At 40.7% G+C, this 15,888-nt stretch overlaps 8 protein-coding genes across 8 annotated transcripts; 5 read left to right on the top strand and 3 right to left on the bottom strand.

Moving 5' to 3' along the window:
- Window positions 1–269: 269 nt before the first annotated feature.
- Window positions 270–1,214, bottom strand: AW171_hschr63777 (HFL053Wp; the record flags this gene model as incomplete). Its single annotated transcript, XM_018133075.1, has 1 exon — window positions 270–1,214. The coding sequence occupies one exon, from the start codon at window positions 1,212–1,214 to the stop codon at window positions 270–272; it is 945 nt and encodes a 314-aa protein (XP_017988799.1).
- A 629-nt stretch (window positions 1,215–1,843) lies between these two features.
- AW171_hschr63776 (HFL054Wp) lies at window positions 1,844–3,028 on the bottom strand (the record flags this gene model as incomplete). Its single annotated transcript, XM_018133076.1, has 1 exon — window positions 1,844–3,028. The coding sequence occupies one exon, from the start codon at window positions 3,026–3,028 to the stop codon at window positions 1,844–1,846; it is 1,185 nt and encodes a 394-aa protein (XP_017988798.1).
- A 1,467-nt stretch (window positions 3,029–4,495) lies between these two features.
- On the top strand, window positions 4,496–4,858 carry SPG4 (Spg4p; the record flags this gene model as incomplete). Its single annotated transcript, XM_018133077.1, has 1 exon — window positions 4,496–4,858. One exon carries the CDS (start codon window positions 4,496–4,498, stop codon window positions 4,856–4,858), a length of 363 nt encoding a protein of 120 aa, XP_017988797.1.
- A 448-nt stretch (window positions 4,859–5,306) lies between these two features.
- On the top strand, window positions 5,307–6,146 carry PMU1 (putative phosphomutase; the record flags this gene model as incomplete). Its single annotated transcript, XM_018133078.1, has 1 exon — window positions 5,307–6,146. One exon carries the CDS (start codon window positions 5,307–5,309, stop codon window positions 6,144–6,146), a length of 840 nt encoding a protein of 279 aa, XP_017988796.1.
- Window positions 6,147–6,620: 474 nt separating this feature from the next.
- Window positions 6,621–8,666, top strand: ILV2 (acetolactate synthase catalytic subunit; the record flags this gene model as incomplete). Its single annotated transcript, XM_018133079.1, has 1 exon — window positions 6,621–8,666. The coding sequence occupies one exon, from the start codon at window positions 6,621–6,623 to the stop codon at window positions 8,664–8,666; it is 2,046 nt and encodes a 681-aa protein (XP_017988795.1).
- Window positions 8,667–9,085: 419 nt separating this feature from the next.
- On the top strand, window positions 9,086–12,889 carry MYO5 (myosin 5; the record flags this gene model as incomplete). The annotated part of the gene is made up of 1 exon (XM_018133080.1): window positions 9,086–12,889. The coding sequence occupies one exon, from the start codon at window positions 9,086–9,088 to the stop codon at window positions 12,887–12,889; it is 3,804 nt and encodes a 1,267-aa protein (XP_017988794.1).
- Window positions 12,890–13,538: 649 nt separating this feature from the next.
- Window positions 13,539–14,381, top strand: SHE2 (She2p; the record flags this gene model as incomplete). Its single annotated transcript, XM_018133081.1, has 1 exon — window positions 13,539–14,381. One exon carries the CDS (start codon window positions 13,539–13,541, stop codon window positions 14,379–14,381), a length of 843 nt encoding a protein of 280 aa, XP_017988793.1.
- A 162-nt stretch (window positions 14,382–14,543) lies between these two features.
- EUC1 (Euc1p) lies at window positions 14,544–15,806 on the bottom strand (the record flags this gene model as incomplete). Its single annotated transcript, XM_018133082.1, has 1 exon — window positions 14,544–15,806. One exon carries the CDS (start codon window positions 15,804–15,806, stop codon window positions 14,544–14,546), a length of 1,263 nt encoding a protein of 420 aa, XP_017988792.1.
- Between the last annotated feature and the right edge of the window lie 82 nt (window positions 15,807–15,888).

Here is a 15,888-nt window from a genome sequence, read left to right as displayed (position 1 = left end):
GTACAAAACCAAAATAAGCTCGGCAAAACTTTTCGAATTGAAAATGCATAACTGGATAAAGAATGACTGGTAGAAAACAATAAAAAACCTAGTGGAAATTAAAAAACCGATAAATTTAGTAGAAATGAATGACTGCGTTCGTAAAGGGTATCAAAAATAAGTGTGAACTTTGAGTATGGGAATTCGAAAATGAAAGGTGCCGTAAGAGTGGGTGCCTCAAAAAAGATGAAAAAGATAAAGTGCGACGGGACACTGGAGGTTCGCTTGCGTTAGTAGGTTTTGCCTGTGATTTCATTTCCTTCATGATCATAATAGCGTTCTTCGTCGACGATGGGTTCGCGGCTTGGGCGCATTGCCGAAGCCGAACTTCTGGTACTACTGCGCAAGGCTCCCATACTTTTATCCTCGTCGTTGTCTGCCACCGGCGCACAGCCCAGAGGACTGTCACTATCATAGGTGGCGACCTTTCTGCCCAGGAGGCCATTCCACCACTTTGAGATCCTACTCGTCTTATAAGTTGTAATAATTTTACCTTCTGAGTTGATAAACGCCGTGCGCTGTTTCTTGACGCAAACATATACAATAACAGCGATAATCGCTAGTAAGATGGGCACACCGATCCCGATAACACATCCTACCACTATACGTTTACTTCTTGGGCTCAGCGAATGAGATACAGGCTGCGTTTGGTTGGCGGAATTAGTGAGCGTTATAGTGCTAAAATGGTTTGCTAAAATGGTCGTGCCACCTACAACCCTTGTGATAGTTACACCAACACTAGGCACGGGAAGTTCTGTGGTGCTTTGCGGGGCCTCGGTAGTTAAAGGAGTTGGCTCACCTGTATTGCTTGCAAGTCCGAGGTCGCTGTCGCTTGACACTTCCGTCGTCGAACTTGATGTCGAACTTTCAGTAGTGCTTTCACTTATAGAGGTACCATTTGACGAACTCACAGTAATCCTGAATATACTCGTAAAAGAACTCGTATTGGAACTTATTTGCGCAGAGCTAGAATTTACATCATTTGTGTCAGTACTTCTTGACAATGTCTCCGTTCCCGAAGTAGATCGTGATGAAACCGACGATAGTATAGAACCCGTACTACTTGCAACGGAAGACCCATTATGAAGAGGCACCAAACTCCCTGGAATAAACCTATTTTGTGCCAAAACAGCTTTACCAGCAAATAGGATTATTAGTACTTGACCAAACTTCATCCTTCCTAGTAAATCAGCTTACAGTACAGTTAATGGGAGAGGAAGGGGAAATCCTAAACGAAGTAAGCTAGAAGCGAGAACAAATATAGTATAATATTGAGCAAGAAGCACCCGAAGTTTAAATCAGGATGATCGTAGCACGCCTGTATTTTAAACGGCTTGATATATCCAAAATCTAAATTGCTGATCTGGAGAAACCAAATCTCGGCCTTCGAACAAGCCAACGGTCATAGAAAAAAAAAAAAATGCACCTGCCGGCTACTTCATACAACGCTCGGAATTTTGAGGAAAGTATATATTATATATAAAAGAAATAGGTTTGCAGCCGCTACAGTAATTTAGCTTGCTACAAATGGCTAAAATAGTCTACGTTTTACCTTAGAATCTGAAGTTTCTAAACTCACTCAAGAGTACTACTGCCCTAAGTACCTGAAACGATCTTGGATCGTGTCTGTAATTACCAATTATTGCCGAACAAGCGTAATTACAGCCTAATCGCCCTTCTTGATGGTGGAGATATTGTGAATGCGGGCCCCGGTTTGTTTCCACGCCTGTTCGACAATGGATTTTGCCTAATTCCCGATGTCATCCAAACCTAAAATTAAATGTACATAAAAGATTACATATTGTTAATAATTCGAGTCGTCGCCAAATATTCCCCAAAACTGTTCCACACCATATGGACCTGGTGGTTTCCAGTAGTCATTATACATCGTAAATAGAAGCACTTGATCCCGCATTGTTTCAATTATGGATTTTAGGCAAATGTCTTGATTATCCTTGCTGGGTATATTTTCCACGAATGGAACGCCTGCACTGGGCCAGCCGGTCTCTGTGACGAGTATATTTTTTTTGACATTGCAGTGGTCAGCTAAATATTGTACCTGCTTCTTAAGCCAGGGTCCGCAATTATTAGGAGCAACCTTACCGTCCCAATACGGATGGGAATTCACTGCGATGAAGTCCGAATAGTTGCAAAGTTCTGGGTGGTTAAGAACTGCAACGAGCGTATCTACTGAGACTAGAGGACCAGTATAACCTATAGCACTGAGCTGTGACCGTGCTGATGATAATGTTTTCTCTACTGTAGCTGTCGCGGCTTCGCCATTGTTCACAATTTCATTTCCTACAGAAATTGCATACACTTTGGAGAAATCTCCCGCAAGGGCATCTTTAATAATTGCAATTGATTCTGCTATCTTTTCAATGTAATAAATGCCTAGAAAGACCTTTTGGTGCGGCGAAAGCGCTGACATTACATTTTCTATGCAATGGCAATCTGTGTCGTATAGTCGTATAATTTCGTAAGTGCGGAGCTTGGCAATATCGGCACTGACATGCCATTTAGGTTTACAAAGTCCTTTATTGTTATATGGCGAATACGTGATACCCTTAACGTGAAATTCCTCCTCCATCACGCTACCTGTGCCAGTAGGAGCAGGAACAATAGTGTTATCGCTATCAGTCCGCGAACTCGGGCCTGTTGTCGGAGTTGAAGAAACGGAAGACGATGGAATAGAACTGTTAGATGACGTAGAAGCTGGGCTTACCTTTGAATCCGGTATAATTGTTGATGTAGAAATACTTAGGCATGTCTTGGAAGGTGTAGAGGCCTTTATTATGACGGTCGACGTAGATGTAGTGGTTCGAAATTTCGTATGCACGACGATTGTCGTTTTGATACCCTGTGTAGAACTCGCATCTGAAGGATCTACCAGATATAGTGGTACGGCACGTTTCTGAAGTATTCGTGCTGCTGATGTAAATGCAGAGGTAGCGCCAATTAAGCACCAGAGAAGTCCATCTAATCTCATTCCAAACTAATCAGTGCATTTTTACACAGAAATCAATCAATGCAACAACCATCATACAATACTCTAAATATTATGTACAACAATTTATATATAGCCTAGCTCTTGAAATTCGGATTCATCAACAACCGTTATGTGCAGCGATTTATCACAGTTTCATGAAATTTTCTGCTGCATAACCTTCAGCTTTGTTTCACCATACAGCTAAGAAAAACAAGTCTTGCGGCAAAACGCACTACATTGCGTAGATCTCATATACCTACGCCATAGAGTTTTAGCTTAAAGTTAACTAGAAACAGTGTTATACCTGCCTCTCGGTACATGTATATAAATACACTTGTATACCTACTACGGTGTAATGTTCTCTGTATCTTCGGCGTTACTGCTTATTACGTCATAATATTACAGTACTAGTACCTTCCTCTGACCTCAAAAAGCAAGGTCATGTGACCTGTCCCTTCGAGCCTAGCAAAACTCCAACGCACCAACAGCCCTGTAATTCCACCAGTTGAATATTTACTACAAACTATAAGCATTCAGATATATGAATCCTAGCCATGACTGGGTCATCAAGATTTTCAAGTGCTTCCCTCTGTAAAAAAAGTGATTACCTTGCATCGTTAATCACTTTGCATCGTTAATCAATTACGTCTTAACTCGTTAATCACCTATGCCGTACCCATATGTTCTTCTCCAACCGGCGCTACTAAGAATGGGCAGCGACACTGCCATCAACTATAATCTCCAAGTGCAGAGAAAAAGTCTCGATCGAATAATTCTCTCATATACGTAAAAGCCATTAATTCTCCTACTTGGTCTAGGTAAAGTCTCTGATTGTGTTGACCAACTTTAATCAAAGTGATAATATATGGTCAAGTAATTTCTTTACGACAACAAGAAGACAATCTAATAAAAGTCAAATCTAGTGACCGAAAACTAAACGACATGTGGCTAGCGGTTAAAGATTAGGCTATTGGCGTTTCTTGTTTGTCCTTACCCTTGTGTACGGTAAATCACCCCTATTTCGTTGAAGAAATGTGGGCTTAGTTAATCACACGCTCTATATGCCCTCAACAAAACAATTTTTGGCTTGTCTCCCCCCATCTCTTAATTGCTCCCCCACGCAGCCACCCTAATTTTTGTTCCCTACTATAGTCGTACTAAGAGACAGAATGACTCTCTCCAATAAGCTGACTATTTTTGGTTTCTTTCAGGGTAATTTGGCCCTTGATGAGACTGGAACTACACTACTGTGAATACATTTGTTAGTAATTTAGATTGTGAGCCCAACGAGGATTTATCCATCGCAGCCATTGAAAAATTGCGACGCAATCAGGGGACTTTTGTTTTGTAGCTTTTCTCTTGAATATATAAATGGACTGAATTAACCTATAGTGAGCTTTTTTGAGTTCCATTTTTTTACATAGATTATATTTACAAAAGAACATTAGTGATTTATTAAAGGCAATAATGTTAGGTGGGTTTTTCGGACAATTCACCGTTTACAATAGAAACAAACACTCTAGACCAGGCTTGTCTGGTGCCAACCACTCAAACATTGGCGCCGGTAAGACTACTTTTATTTTTGCTGATGAGTACCGTGAGCCAGTTAGGCGTGCGTCTACAACTTCTGAATCAGAACTGACGGCATCATCGTCTGCGTCTGAAAATATAACTGCTCACGATTCACTACCTGCAGCTGGACTGCCCAAGAGAGCAGCTACGGAAATGAACCCTAACATGGTGGATATATCAACGTTAAGTCAAGGAGAATTTGAAAGATTAAAGGCTACATTAAGAAAGGGGTCCCCTAACAATAGAGTAAACTTCTGAGGAAATAAAGATGGAACCACAGCAGACGCAACAGGCGAGAATGCGCCTGTCGCACCAATATGTTTCCCCTCAGGTACAGAATCGTGAGCGGAAGCAAAATATAACTAAGCCTCAGTTACGTATAGAGCAGTTATTTTGGGATTGCACATTTTCATATGATCTCTGATAAGCTACGCTATTGAACTGGGGGGAAGCGGTATTAGGTATCAAATTTCACAGAGCACGATGTCGGAAGGCACAAGCAAGCACATGCGTACATGTGGCAGTTTGGTTTTTAGATTCTGCCAGTTTTTAAATGCTATTATATAAATATATCCATTGGTGGGATCTTTTTATGACTGGGGCAAATTTCCATTCTGTCCACAAATTTTCATATTGTATTTATTCTTAACTTTTCAGAATGCCAAGAGATTTTTATAACGATTTTATAACAAGGCTCTAGAATACAATGTCTCAATTTAGAGCGTTACCGGGCTTCTTTAAGGGCTTTCAGTCCGCTGCGGAGGCTTCCGTTCCTTTCAATGCTGCTACGGGATTACATCTTGAATTTGCAGCCGCTAATTCGTGGAACGACTTATATTCTACTATCCCCGACGATTCGAAATTAGTGATTGTGGCGCGGCATGGACAGGGTTACCACAATGCCGCAGAACAGCGCTACGGTACTAAAGCATGGGATGATTATTGGGCCGTTCTAGATGGCGATGAGTTCGGCACGTGGGATGACGCCCTACTAACGCCTACAGGTATACAACAAGCAAGTAGTGTCGGTGTGAAAAACTTTGTTCCAATAGTACGTGAACTAGGGATTCCGGAAGCATTTTACAGCTCCCCGTTGCGTCGTTGCCTACAAACGTTCGCTCTTGAATGGACTCCCGTATATGAAGCATTTAAAGAAAAGCTTCCCAATGTAATCGATCTACAAATCCGTGAAGGTCTTAGAGAGCATATGGCTACTCATACCTGTGACAGGCGTTTAGACCGTTACAAGGTGTCGCCATTTTTTCAAGATTTGCCGATTGCGAATTCAAAACTTCATCTTAACTACCTAAACACAGACCCGGAAAAAGATGAACTGTGGACACCGACTTACGCCGAATCTACCGAAGAGCTTGACAAACGTGTAGGCAACGCCCTCGATGGTATTTTCAGTGAACCCCACAAGTATATATCCATCACATGCCATTCAGGCGTCATTGCTTCTATTCTGAGGGTCTTGGACCACCCCAAACTAGTTAGCCTACAAACGGGTGGGCTTGTGTACCTAGTTGTTAGGCGCCGCGTATGAAAAACTCAGCTGTCTAGAATAGTAATAAATAGTTACTTATGATACCGTAAATTATATGTGTATTTTAAGATAACCTAGAAGCTAGTTGCCTCTACTGTGGTCACACACACAGTTTATTTTAAAGCGATGATACCATATCCGTTCTGGCGTTCTACTAAGGTACGCGATGCGCATTTTCAGTAGCGGTGACTCAATGTTTTAAATATGTATTTTTCAATGTATGATCCAATTGTGACTCTTAAATTTGAAAAATTTTAATAAAGCGGGCTATCAATTTACCCTTCCTTGGCTTACTATGTCGGGGAATGAGTAACCGAGCTGCAGGATCAATTATTAAGGGGACTTTAAGAAGCAGGTTAAGTACTGAAGGTTGCGCTTTAAAAATTACTTGTTGTTTGAATAAACTCCCAATATTATTATTTATTGGAAATAGCCACGCTCATTCAAGTTAAAACAGGATAAACAGATTTTAAGATGATCGGAAGGAGTGGCAGAAATCTTTTCAAAAGTAGATGCCTCCAAGTGAGACAATTCTCGCGAACTAGTGTATCCTCAATTACTGAGCAAGTGAGGTCTAAAAGAGCTACTGATGATGAAGTTGCTATTTCGTCAAATAGGGTAGAAAATGTCAATACTAGCATGGCGGGTGTGAAAAATCTCCATAAAAAAGAGGAGCATACCATAAGGAAGGGGCCTTGTACTGATCATATGGATGATTCGTTCATTGGGAAAGATGGAGGAGAGATTTTCCTTGAAATGATGAAGCGCCATAACGTAGAAGCAATTTTTGGATACCCTGGAGGAGCAATTTTACCAGTTTTCAATGCGATTTATAACTCTGACGCATTTAAGTTCGTGCTCCCGAAGCATGAGCAGGGTGCTGGACACATGGCTGAAGGCTATGCTCGCGCATCTGGCAAGACTGGTGTTGTTCTCGTTACATCTGGTCCTGGGGCAACTAATGTTGTGACTCCAATGGCGGATGCTCTGGCAGATGGTGTGCCGATGGTGGTATTTACTGGCCAAGTACCGAAGACTGCGCTTGGAACTGATGCGTTTCAGGAAGCAGATATTTTAGGGATTTCGAGACCATGTACAAAATGGAATGTTATGGTAAGGCATGTGGAGGAATTACCTCGTAGAATTAACGAGGCTTTTGAGATAGCGAAGTCTGGACGGCCTGGTCCAGTTCTCGTTGATCTTCCAAAGGACGTGGCGGCTTCTGTTCTTAAACATTCTATCCCGATGAAGTCTACATTGCCATCTGACACTCTTGCGCAGTTGACACGCAGGCTTGTTGATGAAAACAGCGTTAAGAGTGTTCTTGATGCGGCCAAATTAATCAACAAGGCAACGAGGCCCGTGCTATATGTGGGAGCAGGGATCTTCAACAGTCCAAATGGGCCTCGTGTATTAAAAGAATTGGCTGATCGTGCTCAAATTCCTGTTACTACGACATTGCAAGGGTTAGGTGCGTTTGATCAGGATGATCCTAAGTCTCTTGATATGCTTGGAATGCATGGCAGTGCCGCAGCAAACCTTGTGATGCAGAGTGCGGACTTAATCATTGCAGTAGGCGCGCGTTTTGATGATCGTGTCACAGGTAATATTGCCAAGTTTGCACCCGAGGCGCGTAAGGCTGCCGCTGAAAACCGCGGTGGAATTATACATTTTGAAATTCTACCTAAAAACATCAACAAGGTTGTGGAAGCTCAAGTTGCAGTAGAAGGAGATGTCACAGCCAACCTAGAAAAAGTGCTTCCTTTAGTGAATCCTGTGCGCGAAAGAAAAGAATGGCTATCGCAGGTTTTTTCATGGAAGCAGAAGTACCCTTATGAATACGAGAAAGAGTATGAGGGTTCAAGAATCATGCCACAAACACTAATATCCACATTATCTGATATTGCTAATGCTTCAGGAAAAGATGTCATTGTAACTACTGGAGTGGGGCAGCACCAAATGTGGGCTGCGCAGCATTGGAATTGGAAGAAACCTAGGACATTTATAACTTCTGGAGGGCTTGGAACAATGGGGTACGGTCTCCCTGCTGCAATTGGAGCCCAAATTGCCTGCCCAGACTCAATGGTCATTGACATCGATGGTGATGCCTCTTTTAACATGACCCTAACAGAAATGTCAAGCGCTATACAATGTAAAGCTCCAGTTAAGGTCCTTCTTTTAAATAATGAAGAACAGGGAATGGTTACACAGTGGCAGTCTTTGTTTTACGAAGACCGTTTCTCCCATACGCATCAACTAAACCCAGATTTTATTCGTCTTGCTGAGTCAATGGGATGGGTGGCTATGCGGCTGGAGAGGCAAGAGGACATGCATAAGATTCTAAACGAATTTGTTAATTGTACTAGGCCAGTGCTTTTAGATGTCAAGGTAGAAAAGAAGGTTCCAGTTTTACCAATGGTTCCAGCGGGTAAGGCACTACATGAGTTCATAAACTACGATCCTGAGATAGAAAAACAAAGGAAAGAACTGCGTCGCATCAGGACGAATGGTAAATATTAGTTCAAAGCCGAATATGATTTCACTCCCTGGTGACACTATGTATGTTTGATATTCGTATTTTTTTTTTTAAGTTGGAAGGCTGCTATGATTATCCCAATTCTTCGGCTCTATCTCAGATTGAACAGATATCGAATAATTGCAAGTATTGCGGTACGGATACCAAATATATTCAAATAACAAGAGCATAGTTTCTTTAAGTAAAGAACCATTTAAGAATATAATTGTATGCCACATTACCTAATAATCTATATTTCGTAAAGTGTGATTTGCGATAATTAGCCTTCTAAGGGTATCGTAACAATGTTTCAAATATTAGCCGTAATATTACAGCTCTAGCTTCCGTTGCCACCGACAATCATCTAAATCTAATCAGACACTTAACTTGTCGCTCATAAGCATTAAGCTGGAATAGAATTGCCATGGCGATAATTAAAAGAGGAGCTCGTAATAAGGTAGCCCAGCCTCCTGCCAAAAGGGTAACAAATATTAAAAAAGCCGCGTTTGATTCAGGAAGGAAACAAGAAGTAGGTGTCTCTGATTTAACACTATTATCAACCATATCTGATGACCATATCAATGCTAACTTGAAGAAAAGGTTTGAAGTTGGTAGTATTTACACATATATTGGACATGTGTTGATTAGTGTCAACCCTTTCAGGGATTTGGGCATTTATGGCGAAGAAGTTATGAAATCGTATCAAGATAAAAATAGATTAGAGGTTCCGCCACATGTGTTTGCAATTGCTGAAGCTATGTATTACAATATGAAAGCTTATAAAGAGAATCAATGTGTTATTATATCGGGTGAGTCAGGTGCGGGTAAAACAGAATGTGCTAAACAAATTATGCAATATATTGCAGCGGTATCGTCTACTCACGAAGAATCTATTGGAAAAATCAAGGATATGGTTTTAGCTACCAATCCTTTACTTGAATCTTTTGGCTGTGCCAAGACATTAAGGAATAACAACTCATCCAGGCACGGAAAATATTTAGAAATTAGGTTTAATTCTCAGTTCGAGCCTTGTGCAGGGAATATCACGAATTATCTATTAGAAAAGCAAAGGGTTGTTGGACAAATCGTAAATGAACGTAATTTTCACATCTTTTATCAGTTTACAAAGGGTGCCTCCGATGAGTACAGGAAGACCTACGGTATTCAGACCCCCGACTACTATGTGTATACTTCTGCTTCTGGATGCATATCGATTGACACGATTGACGATGTTGGTGACTATCAGGAAACGCTAAAGGCAATGAGAATTATTGGCTTATCTCAAGGAGAACAAGATGAAATTTTCAGGGCCTTGGCAGCAATATTATGGATAGGTAATATCACATTTGCTGAGAATGAGGAAGGTAATGCTGTAGTTGCTGATACATCTGTTATTGATTTTATTGCTTACTTACTACAGGTAGATTCAGCTCTCTTGATGACATCTTTAATCGAAAGAATTATCGAAACCAACCACGGCTCTCGAAGAGGTTCAGTTTACCACGTGCCATTGAATATAGTTCAAGCAACTGCTGTTAGAGATGCACTTGCAAAAGCCATTTACAATAACTTATTTGAATGGATTGTTGAAAGAGTTAACGCATCTTTACATGCATATCCAGGAGCTGATAATTCAATCGGTATTCTCGATATATATGGATTCGAAATCTTTGAGAGCAATTCATTCGAACAGATCTGTATTAATTACGTTAATGAGAAGTTACAGCAGATTTTCATTCAGTTGACGTTAAAATCAGAACAAGAAGAGTATCAAAGAGAACAGATCCAATGGACACCAATTAAATTCTTTGATAACAGAGTTGTGTGTGATTTGATAGAGAGTAAAAGACCCCCCGGTATATTTGCCGCATTAAACGATGCTATTGCAACAGCTCATGCAGACTCTAGTGCCGCTGACCAATCGTTTGCTCAAAGGTTAAACTTATTCACCTCAAATAAACATTTTGAATTACGTTCAAGCAAATTTTTGGTGAAGCATTATGCTGGTGATGTCACATATGATATTCAGGGAATGACAGATAAGAACAAAGACCAATTACAGAGAGATTTAGTAAATTTGATGAGTTCGACATCAAACAAGTTCTTGTTGCATCTTTTCCCTAATTCTGGAGATTCGACATCAAAAAAGCGGCCACCAACAGCAGGTGATAAAATAATCAGCAGTGCCAACGATTTAGTCGATACCTTATCAAAAGCTCAACCATCTTATATTAGAACAATCAAACCTAACCAATCGAAGTCTCCAAGAGAGTATAACGATAACCAGGTTTTGCACCAAATCAAGTATTTAGGTTTACAGGAAAACGTTCGAATTAGAAGAGCTGGTTTTGCTTACAGACAAACGTTTGACAAATTTGTGGAAAGGTTTTACTTGTTATCGCCAGGTTGTTCGTATGCTGGTGAATATATATGGAAAGGAGACATTCTAGATGCAGTACAAATGATTTTGAGGGATACCTCTATTCCGCCTGCAGAATACCAATTGGGTGTAACAAAAGTTTTCATAAAGAACCCCGAGACTTTGTTTGCGTTAGAGAACATGAGGGACAAATATTGGCATAACATGGCAGCTAGGATTCAAAGAGCTTGGAGAAGATTTATTCAAAAGAGGATTGACTCCGCTGTCGCGATTCAACGTGCCATCAGAGAAAAGAAACACGGCAACCAATTTGAACAGCTTCGTGATTTTGGATCACGGTTACTCGGCGGTAGAAAAGAGAGAAGAGCAATGTCTATGCTAGGCTATAGGGCGTTTATGGGTGACTATTTGTCTTGCAACGAGTTCCGGTCGAAGGGTTCGTTCATCAAGAAGAAGATGGGTATCGAAGAGCCTGTTGTATTTTCTATGAATGGCCAGGCGTTACATTCCTTATTTGGTAGATCTGCTCAAAGGTTGCCCAAAACTTTCATTTTGACACCATCCACCTTGTTCATTATTGGTAAAACGAAAGTTGACAACCAATTGAAGTACATAATGGACTACGCTATTGATATTAATAGGATAGTATACGTGGGAATGACAAATTTGCAGGACGATTGGATTGGTATATATGTCAATGGAATGAACAAACCGGATCCGTTCATTAATACGGTCTTTAAAACGGAATTAGTGAGCCATCTAAAACAACTCAACAGGAACATAGAGGTAAGGATTGGTCCTACAATTGAATATCAAAAGAAGCCTGGTAAGGCCCACGTCGTAAAGTCCCAGATTAATGAAAATGCGCCAAAATATGGGGATATCTACAAATCAAGCACAATTTCAGTTCGTCGTGGTCTCCCTGGGAATACTTTACAACGGAGGAAACCAGAACCTTATCGTGAGGTAAAAGACTACCGTACCGTTCATAAACCTCCCAATCACATGATACAGCAATCATATGCTCTACCTGTCAGCCAAAATTTTGTGCCAGGTTCGTCGATGCCGCCTAATGCTCCTTCAGTGGCTAGCCATGCCCAGAACATCGAAATTATTCCAGAAAACAGGATACAGAAGAAAAAACCAGCTCCTGCACCACCTGTAAAGAAGACTTTACGGAAGACTCATCCGCAATCCCCATATTCTGCGTCAGAGCAAGCAGTGAGTGCAGCCCAGGCAGCCCAAGCCGCTCACAGACCAGTACCACAACCAGCACATAGACCAGTACCACAAGCCGCGCACAGACCAGTACCACAATCGCCGCAGCGTTATCAACAGGATATGGTCTCAACTGCAACAGATGACACTGAACCTGTAACAAAAACGCAGGTCGCTGCACCAAATCCAAATGTAGCAGCTGTTGGAGCCCCACTATCGGCTCCTCCCCCTCCTCCCCCTCCTCCATCCTTACCAAAATTCCAGGCTGCTTATGATTTCCTAGGCACAGCTTCTCCAAGCGAGTTGCCTTTAAAGAAGGGCGACATCGTTTATGTTTCAAAACAAGACCCCAGTGGTTGGTCTTTAGCTAAGGATGTGAGCTCTTCTAGAGAAGGCTGGGTCCCCACCGCATATATTGTTGAATACAGCGAGGCTCCAACTTCTCCCGCGCAGGTTATTGACTATCCTAACACTGCCAATACAACTGTCAGCTCAGATAGCACACGTGCCGCCAGCTCCGCTCAAGGCGGGTTTACCAACGGTCTGGCTTCAGCTTTAGCGCAAAGAGCCAACAAAATGCGCAATGAGCTGTCTGACAACGAAAATAATGGCGAAGATGATGATTGGTAGTCATTATCGACTTGTTATAGAACTTTACAACAGCAAGGACCGAGAAATAAATTAATGTTGATAAAAGTATTATATTATATATTTGTACAGTGATAAACATGTTCAGTTAACCGAGTGTTAAGGCCGATTACATTGGTTTCCTAATAACTACTCTATAATAGAAATGTTATGTTCATCTAAATCAGCAATTGCCGAACATCTAGCGTAGTATGCTGAATTACTGTCAAATTGGCCCTAATTTCTTTCTACATAGGAGCCTCATCTATGTAAACAAGTTGAAAACATAGTCTCAATAGCGCTTAGAGACTAAAATACATCCAATACAGTCTAAAAGACTGTTTAAACCTTAAGATTGTCATACCGTATAACATGTAACTTGAATACTTCAATCATCACAAACGCGTCATTGTTCTGTTGATGAAGATGTGAAAAATCAAAACAAAAATTAAAAAGAACTAAACGAAACTAACAAACGACAGCTTGAGACTTGTAAATTTATAATTGTTAGCTCATATTGGTTGCTTATATTTGTTAATCAATAGGCCATTGAAGATTTGTGTTAAGATCATTTCTTTACCCCATAAACCTGCTGATACTGCTTCAAAGGCTATTTAAACTTTAATACATATTAAAAGAGTTTATCATTCCGATGAAGAACAGCCATAGTGATTCACAGCATTCCGAACTGCCAAACCATGGTGTTAAAATTAAGCCACTGAAATTATGTAACAACAGTGTACCTACACCCGACGAGCATATCCAAGACTATCACGATACTACAATGCCGGAGCTTTTTATTACTGAAAAAATACTTGGGTTAACAAAAGATGTGGTTAGCAAACATGATGCCTATCTTGATTGTTACATTAGGCTCTTGAATGGATATATCAATACTCAGAGAAAAGCTAAAACACTCGTTAATGAAAGGACTTGCCTGATAAAGTACGTGAAGAAGTTACGTTTTTTAGAGCGATATTTATCCAGTTATGAACCGGATAACAGTCTAATTGGTGACCAGTTACAGAGATTGGTGGCCCAATTGGCCTCCTTCTTCATAAGGTATTTGGAAATAATTGATCTCTTGAACTACTATTTATCTCAAGCATTAAAGAAAGAGATCATTGCCAAGACATTGAATACCGATTTGGTACTTGACTCTACTTGCATTACCATAATGGATAAGACTTTTCTGCTATATGTGAAATTTGTCCAATGGTTTGTCGAATCGTGTTCTCCTGTAGTTGAAAATGATCTAACTATTGAGATAATCCAGTTTACCAAGATGTGTGCATTAGACGAACCAGACGAACAAGACTCTGACAACATCCTATTACAAGAGGTGGAATTTGTTACTAGTTCTGAGGAGTTTGAAAAACACCTTGTGAAATGGTGTGATCTATTGGATCAACAATGTAAAGAGGTGCGTGCTGCTTTTGACACTAACATTGAGAAGTTTTTCCAATTGACTTACAAAGTAAAGAATTCTGCGTAAGTGTGCACTGATAATATTGCATCATTTATATTAATCAGAAAGATTTCATTTGCTATATATATAGTTACTAGCTGCTTTTCCCCATTATAATCCCACTCATCAGAAAGCGATACTATACTTTATCTCTACCGCAAATTCAGCTAACTTAGTTAAAAATAATTACTAGTAGCAAGCAACATTAGCACTGTTACTTTCATCATCGGTCTCATCATCTTCATTGCTATCTGAATCAATCCCATTATCATTAGTGGGAGCATAAGTATAAGATAATATGGCAGGCGGCTCCTCTGACACTGACGCGCCAGTGTCTCTATTCACAGGCGTTTCAGAAGCTCCTGTATAGGAAGTCTGGTTACCACTTTCTCGATTACTACCCTCTAAACTTCGGATTCGAGCTTGTGTTATTAGTTCTCTGGTTGTCTTACCCACATGTTTCAGCTCTAAACTGTAGTCGCTCGGAGTATCCATTTTCTTCGACAAATAGACATAGAGCTGCGAAAGCGTTAGACAACATCTTTTACCTTTAAAAGAATTGTTACCAAGTCTCATGTTCTCTACAACCTTAATAGCCATTTTTCTGGTCATGCCAGCCGGCAGCGAAAATTTGGTGGGATTATCTTTCACATCGTTAATCTTGTTAATAATGCACATTCGCTTATGGAAAAACGTCCTTTCTTTACTTGAATTCCTCCATGTCGACCCAAATCTTCGTTCTAATGACATTACGGAAGGCTTACCCCGTAAGCCCTCAAAGTACTCCCTTGCAAGGTCCGTTACTGATCGAATAGCCCTGTTCATTCGATAAGTAGGAAAATCTTCCGGAGGAACCCTAGCCAACGAATCTTCAGACGCTCCCGCCCCTTCCCTCTCAGGCTGTAAATACATCTGCTGCACCATTCTATCATTCTCAAATTCGCTTTTTACTCTATGATTCGTTCTTGTCTCCAGAGCTATCCTATCCCTAATCCAATCAGTCTGTCTCCTCTGCATTTCTCTCCTCATATTATCAACAAGAAGGTCCGACTGATTTATACCTGTGGTATCCTCCTGCACACAGTTTTCATTGGAATGATCTATAAACCTAACACGATCACCCGTCATTACCCCAACTATCTCCTTAAATACCTCTTTCATCACATTCACCTCTTTCAGGCATTTGCTTACCTCTTTGAATCCCTGATCCATTTTTTTATATTCACTCAAGTAGAACTCTTCCTGCTCCTTAGCCAACCGGTCAATCTTAGAATCTAGCTGCTCTTGTCGTTCTTGGACCTTAGTTATTTGGTCTAGTATTAACTCTTGTAAATGATCCTTGTAATTATTGGAGTCATCAGCAGTACCGATTTCAGGAAGAACACGATTATATGACTGTGATCCATCATATCTCTGCTGAACATCTGGCGCATCCTCCCGAACCCCATACATATCCACTTACCACCTATATCGTCTCCTTAGTTTATATGGACAACTTTACAGCTCGGAATTTTATAATTTATTGAGGACAAGT

The sequence above is a fragment of the Eremothecium sinecaudum genome, chromosome VI (assembly GCF_001548555.1).
Source record: "Eremothecium sinecaudum strain ATCC 58844 chromosome VI, complete sequence".
NCBI classification, from domain to species: Eukaryota; Fungi; Ascomycota; class Saccharomycetes; order Saccharomycetales; family Saccharomycetaceae; genus Eremothecium; species Eremothecium sinecaudum.
Note: the sequence above shows the minus strand (reverse complement) of the source record. Positions and strands in the feature narration are given on the sequence as shown.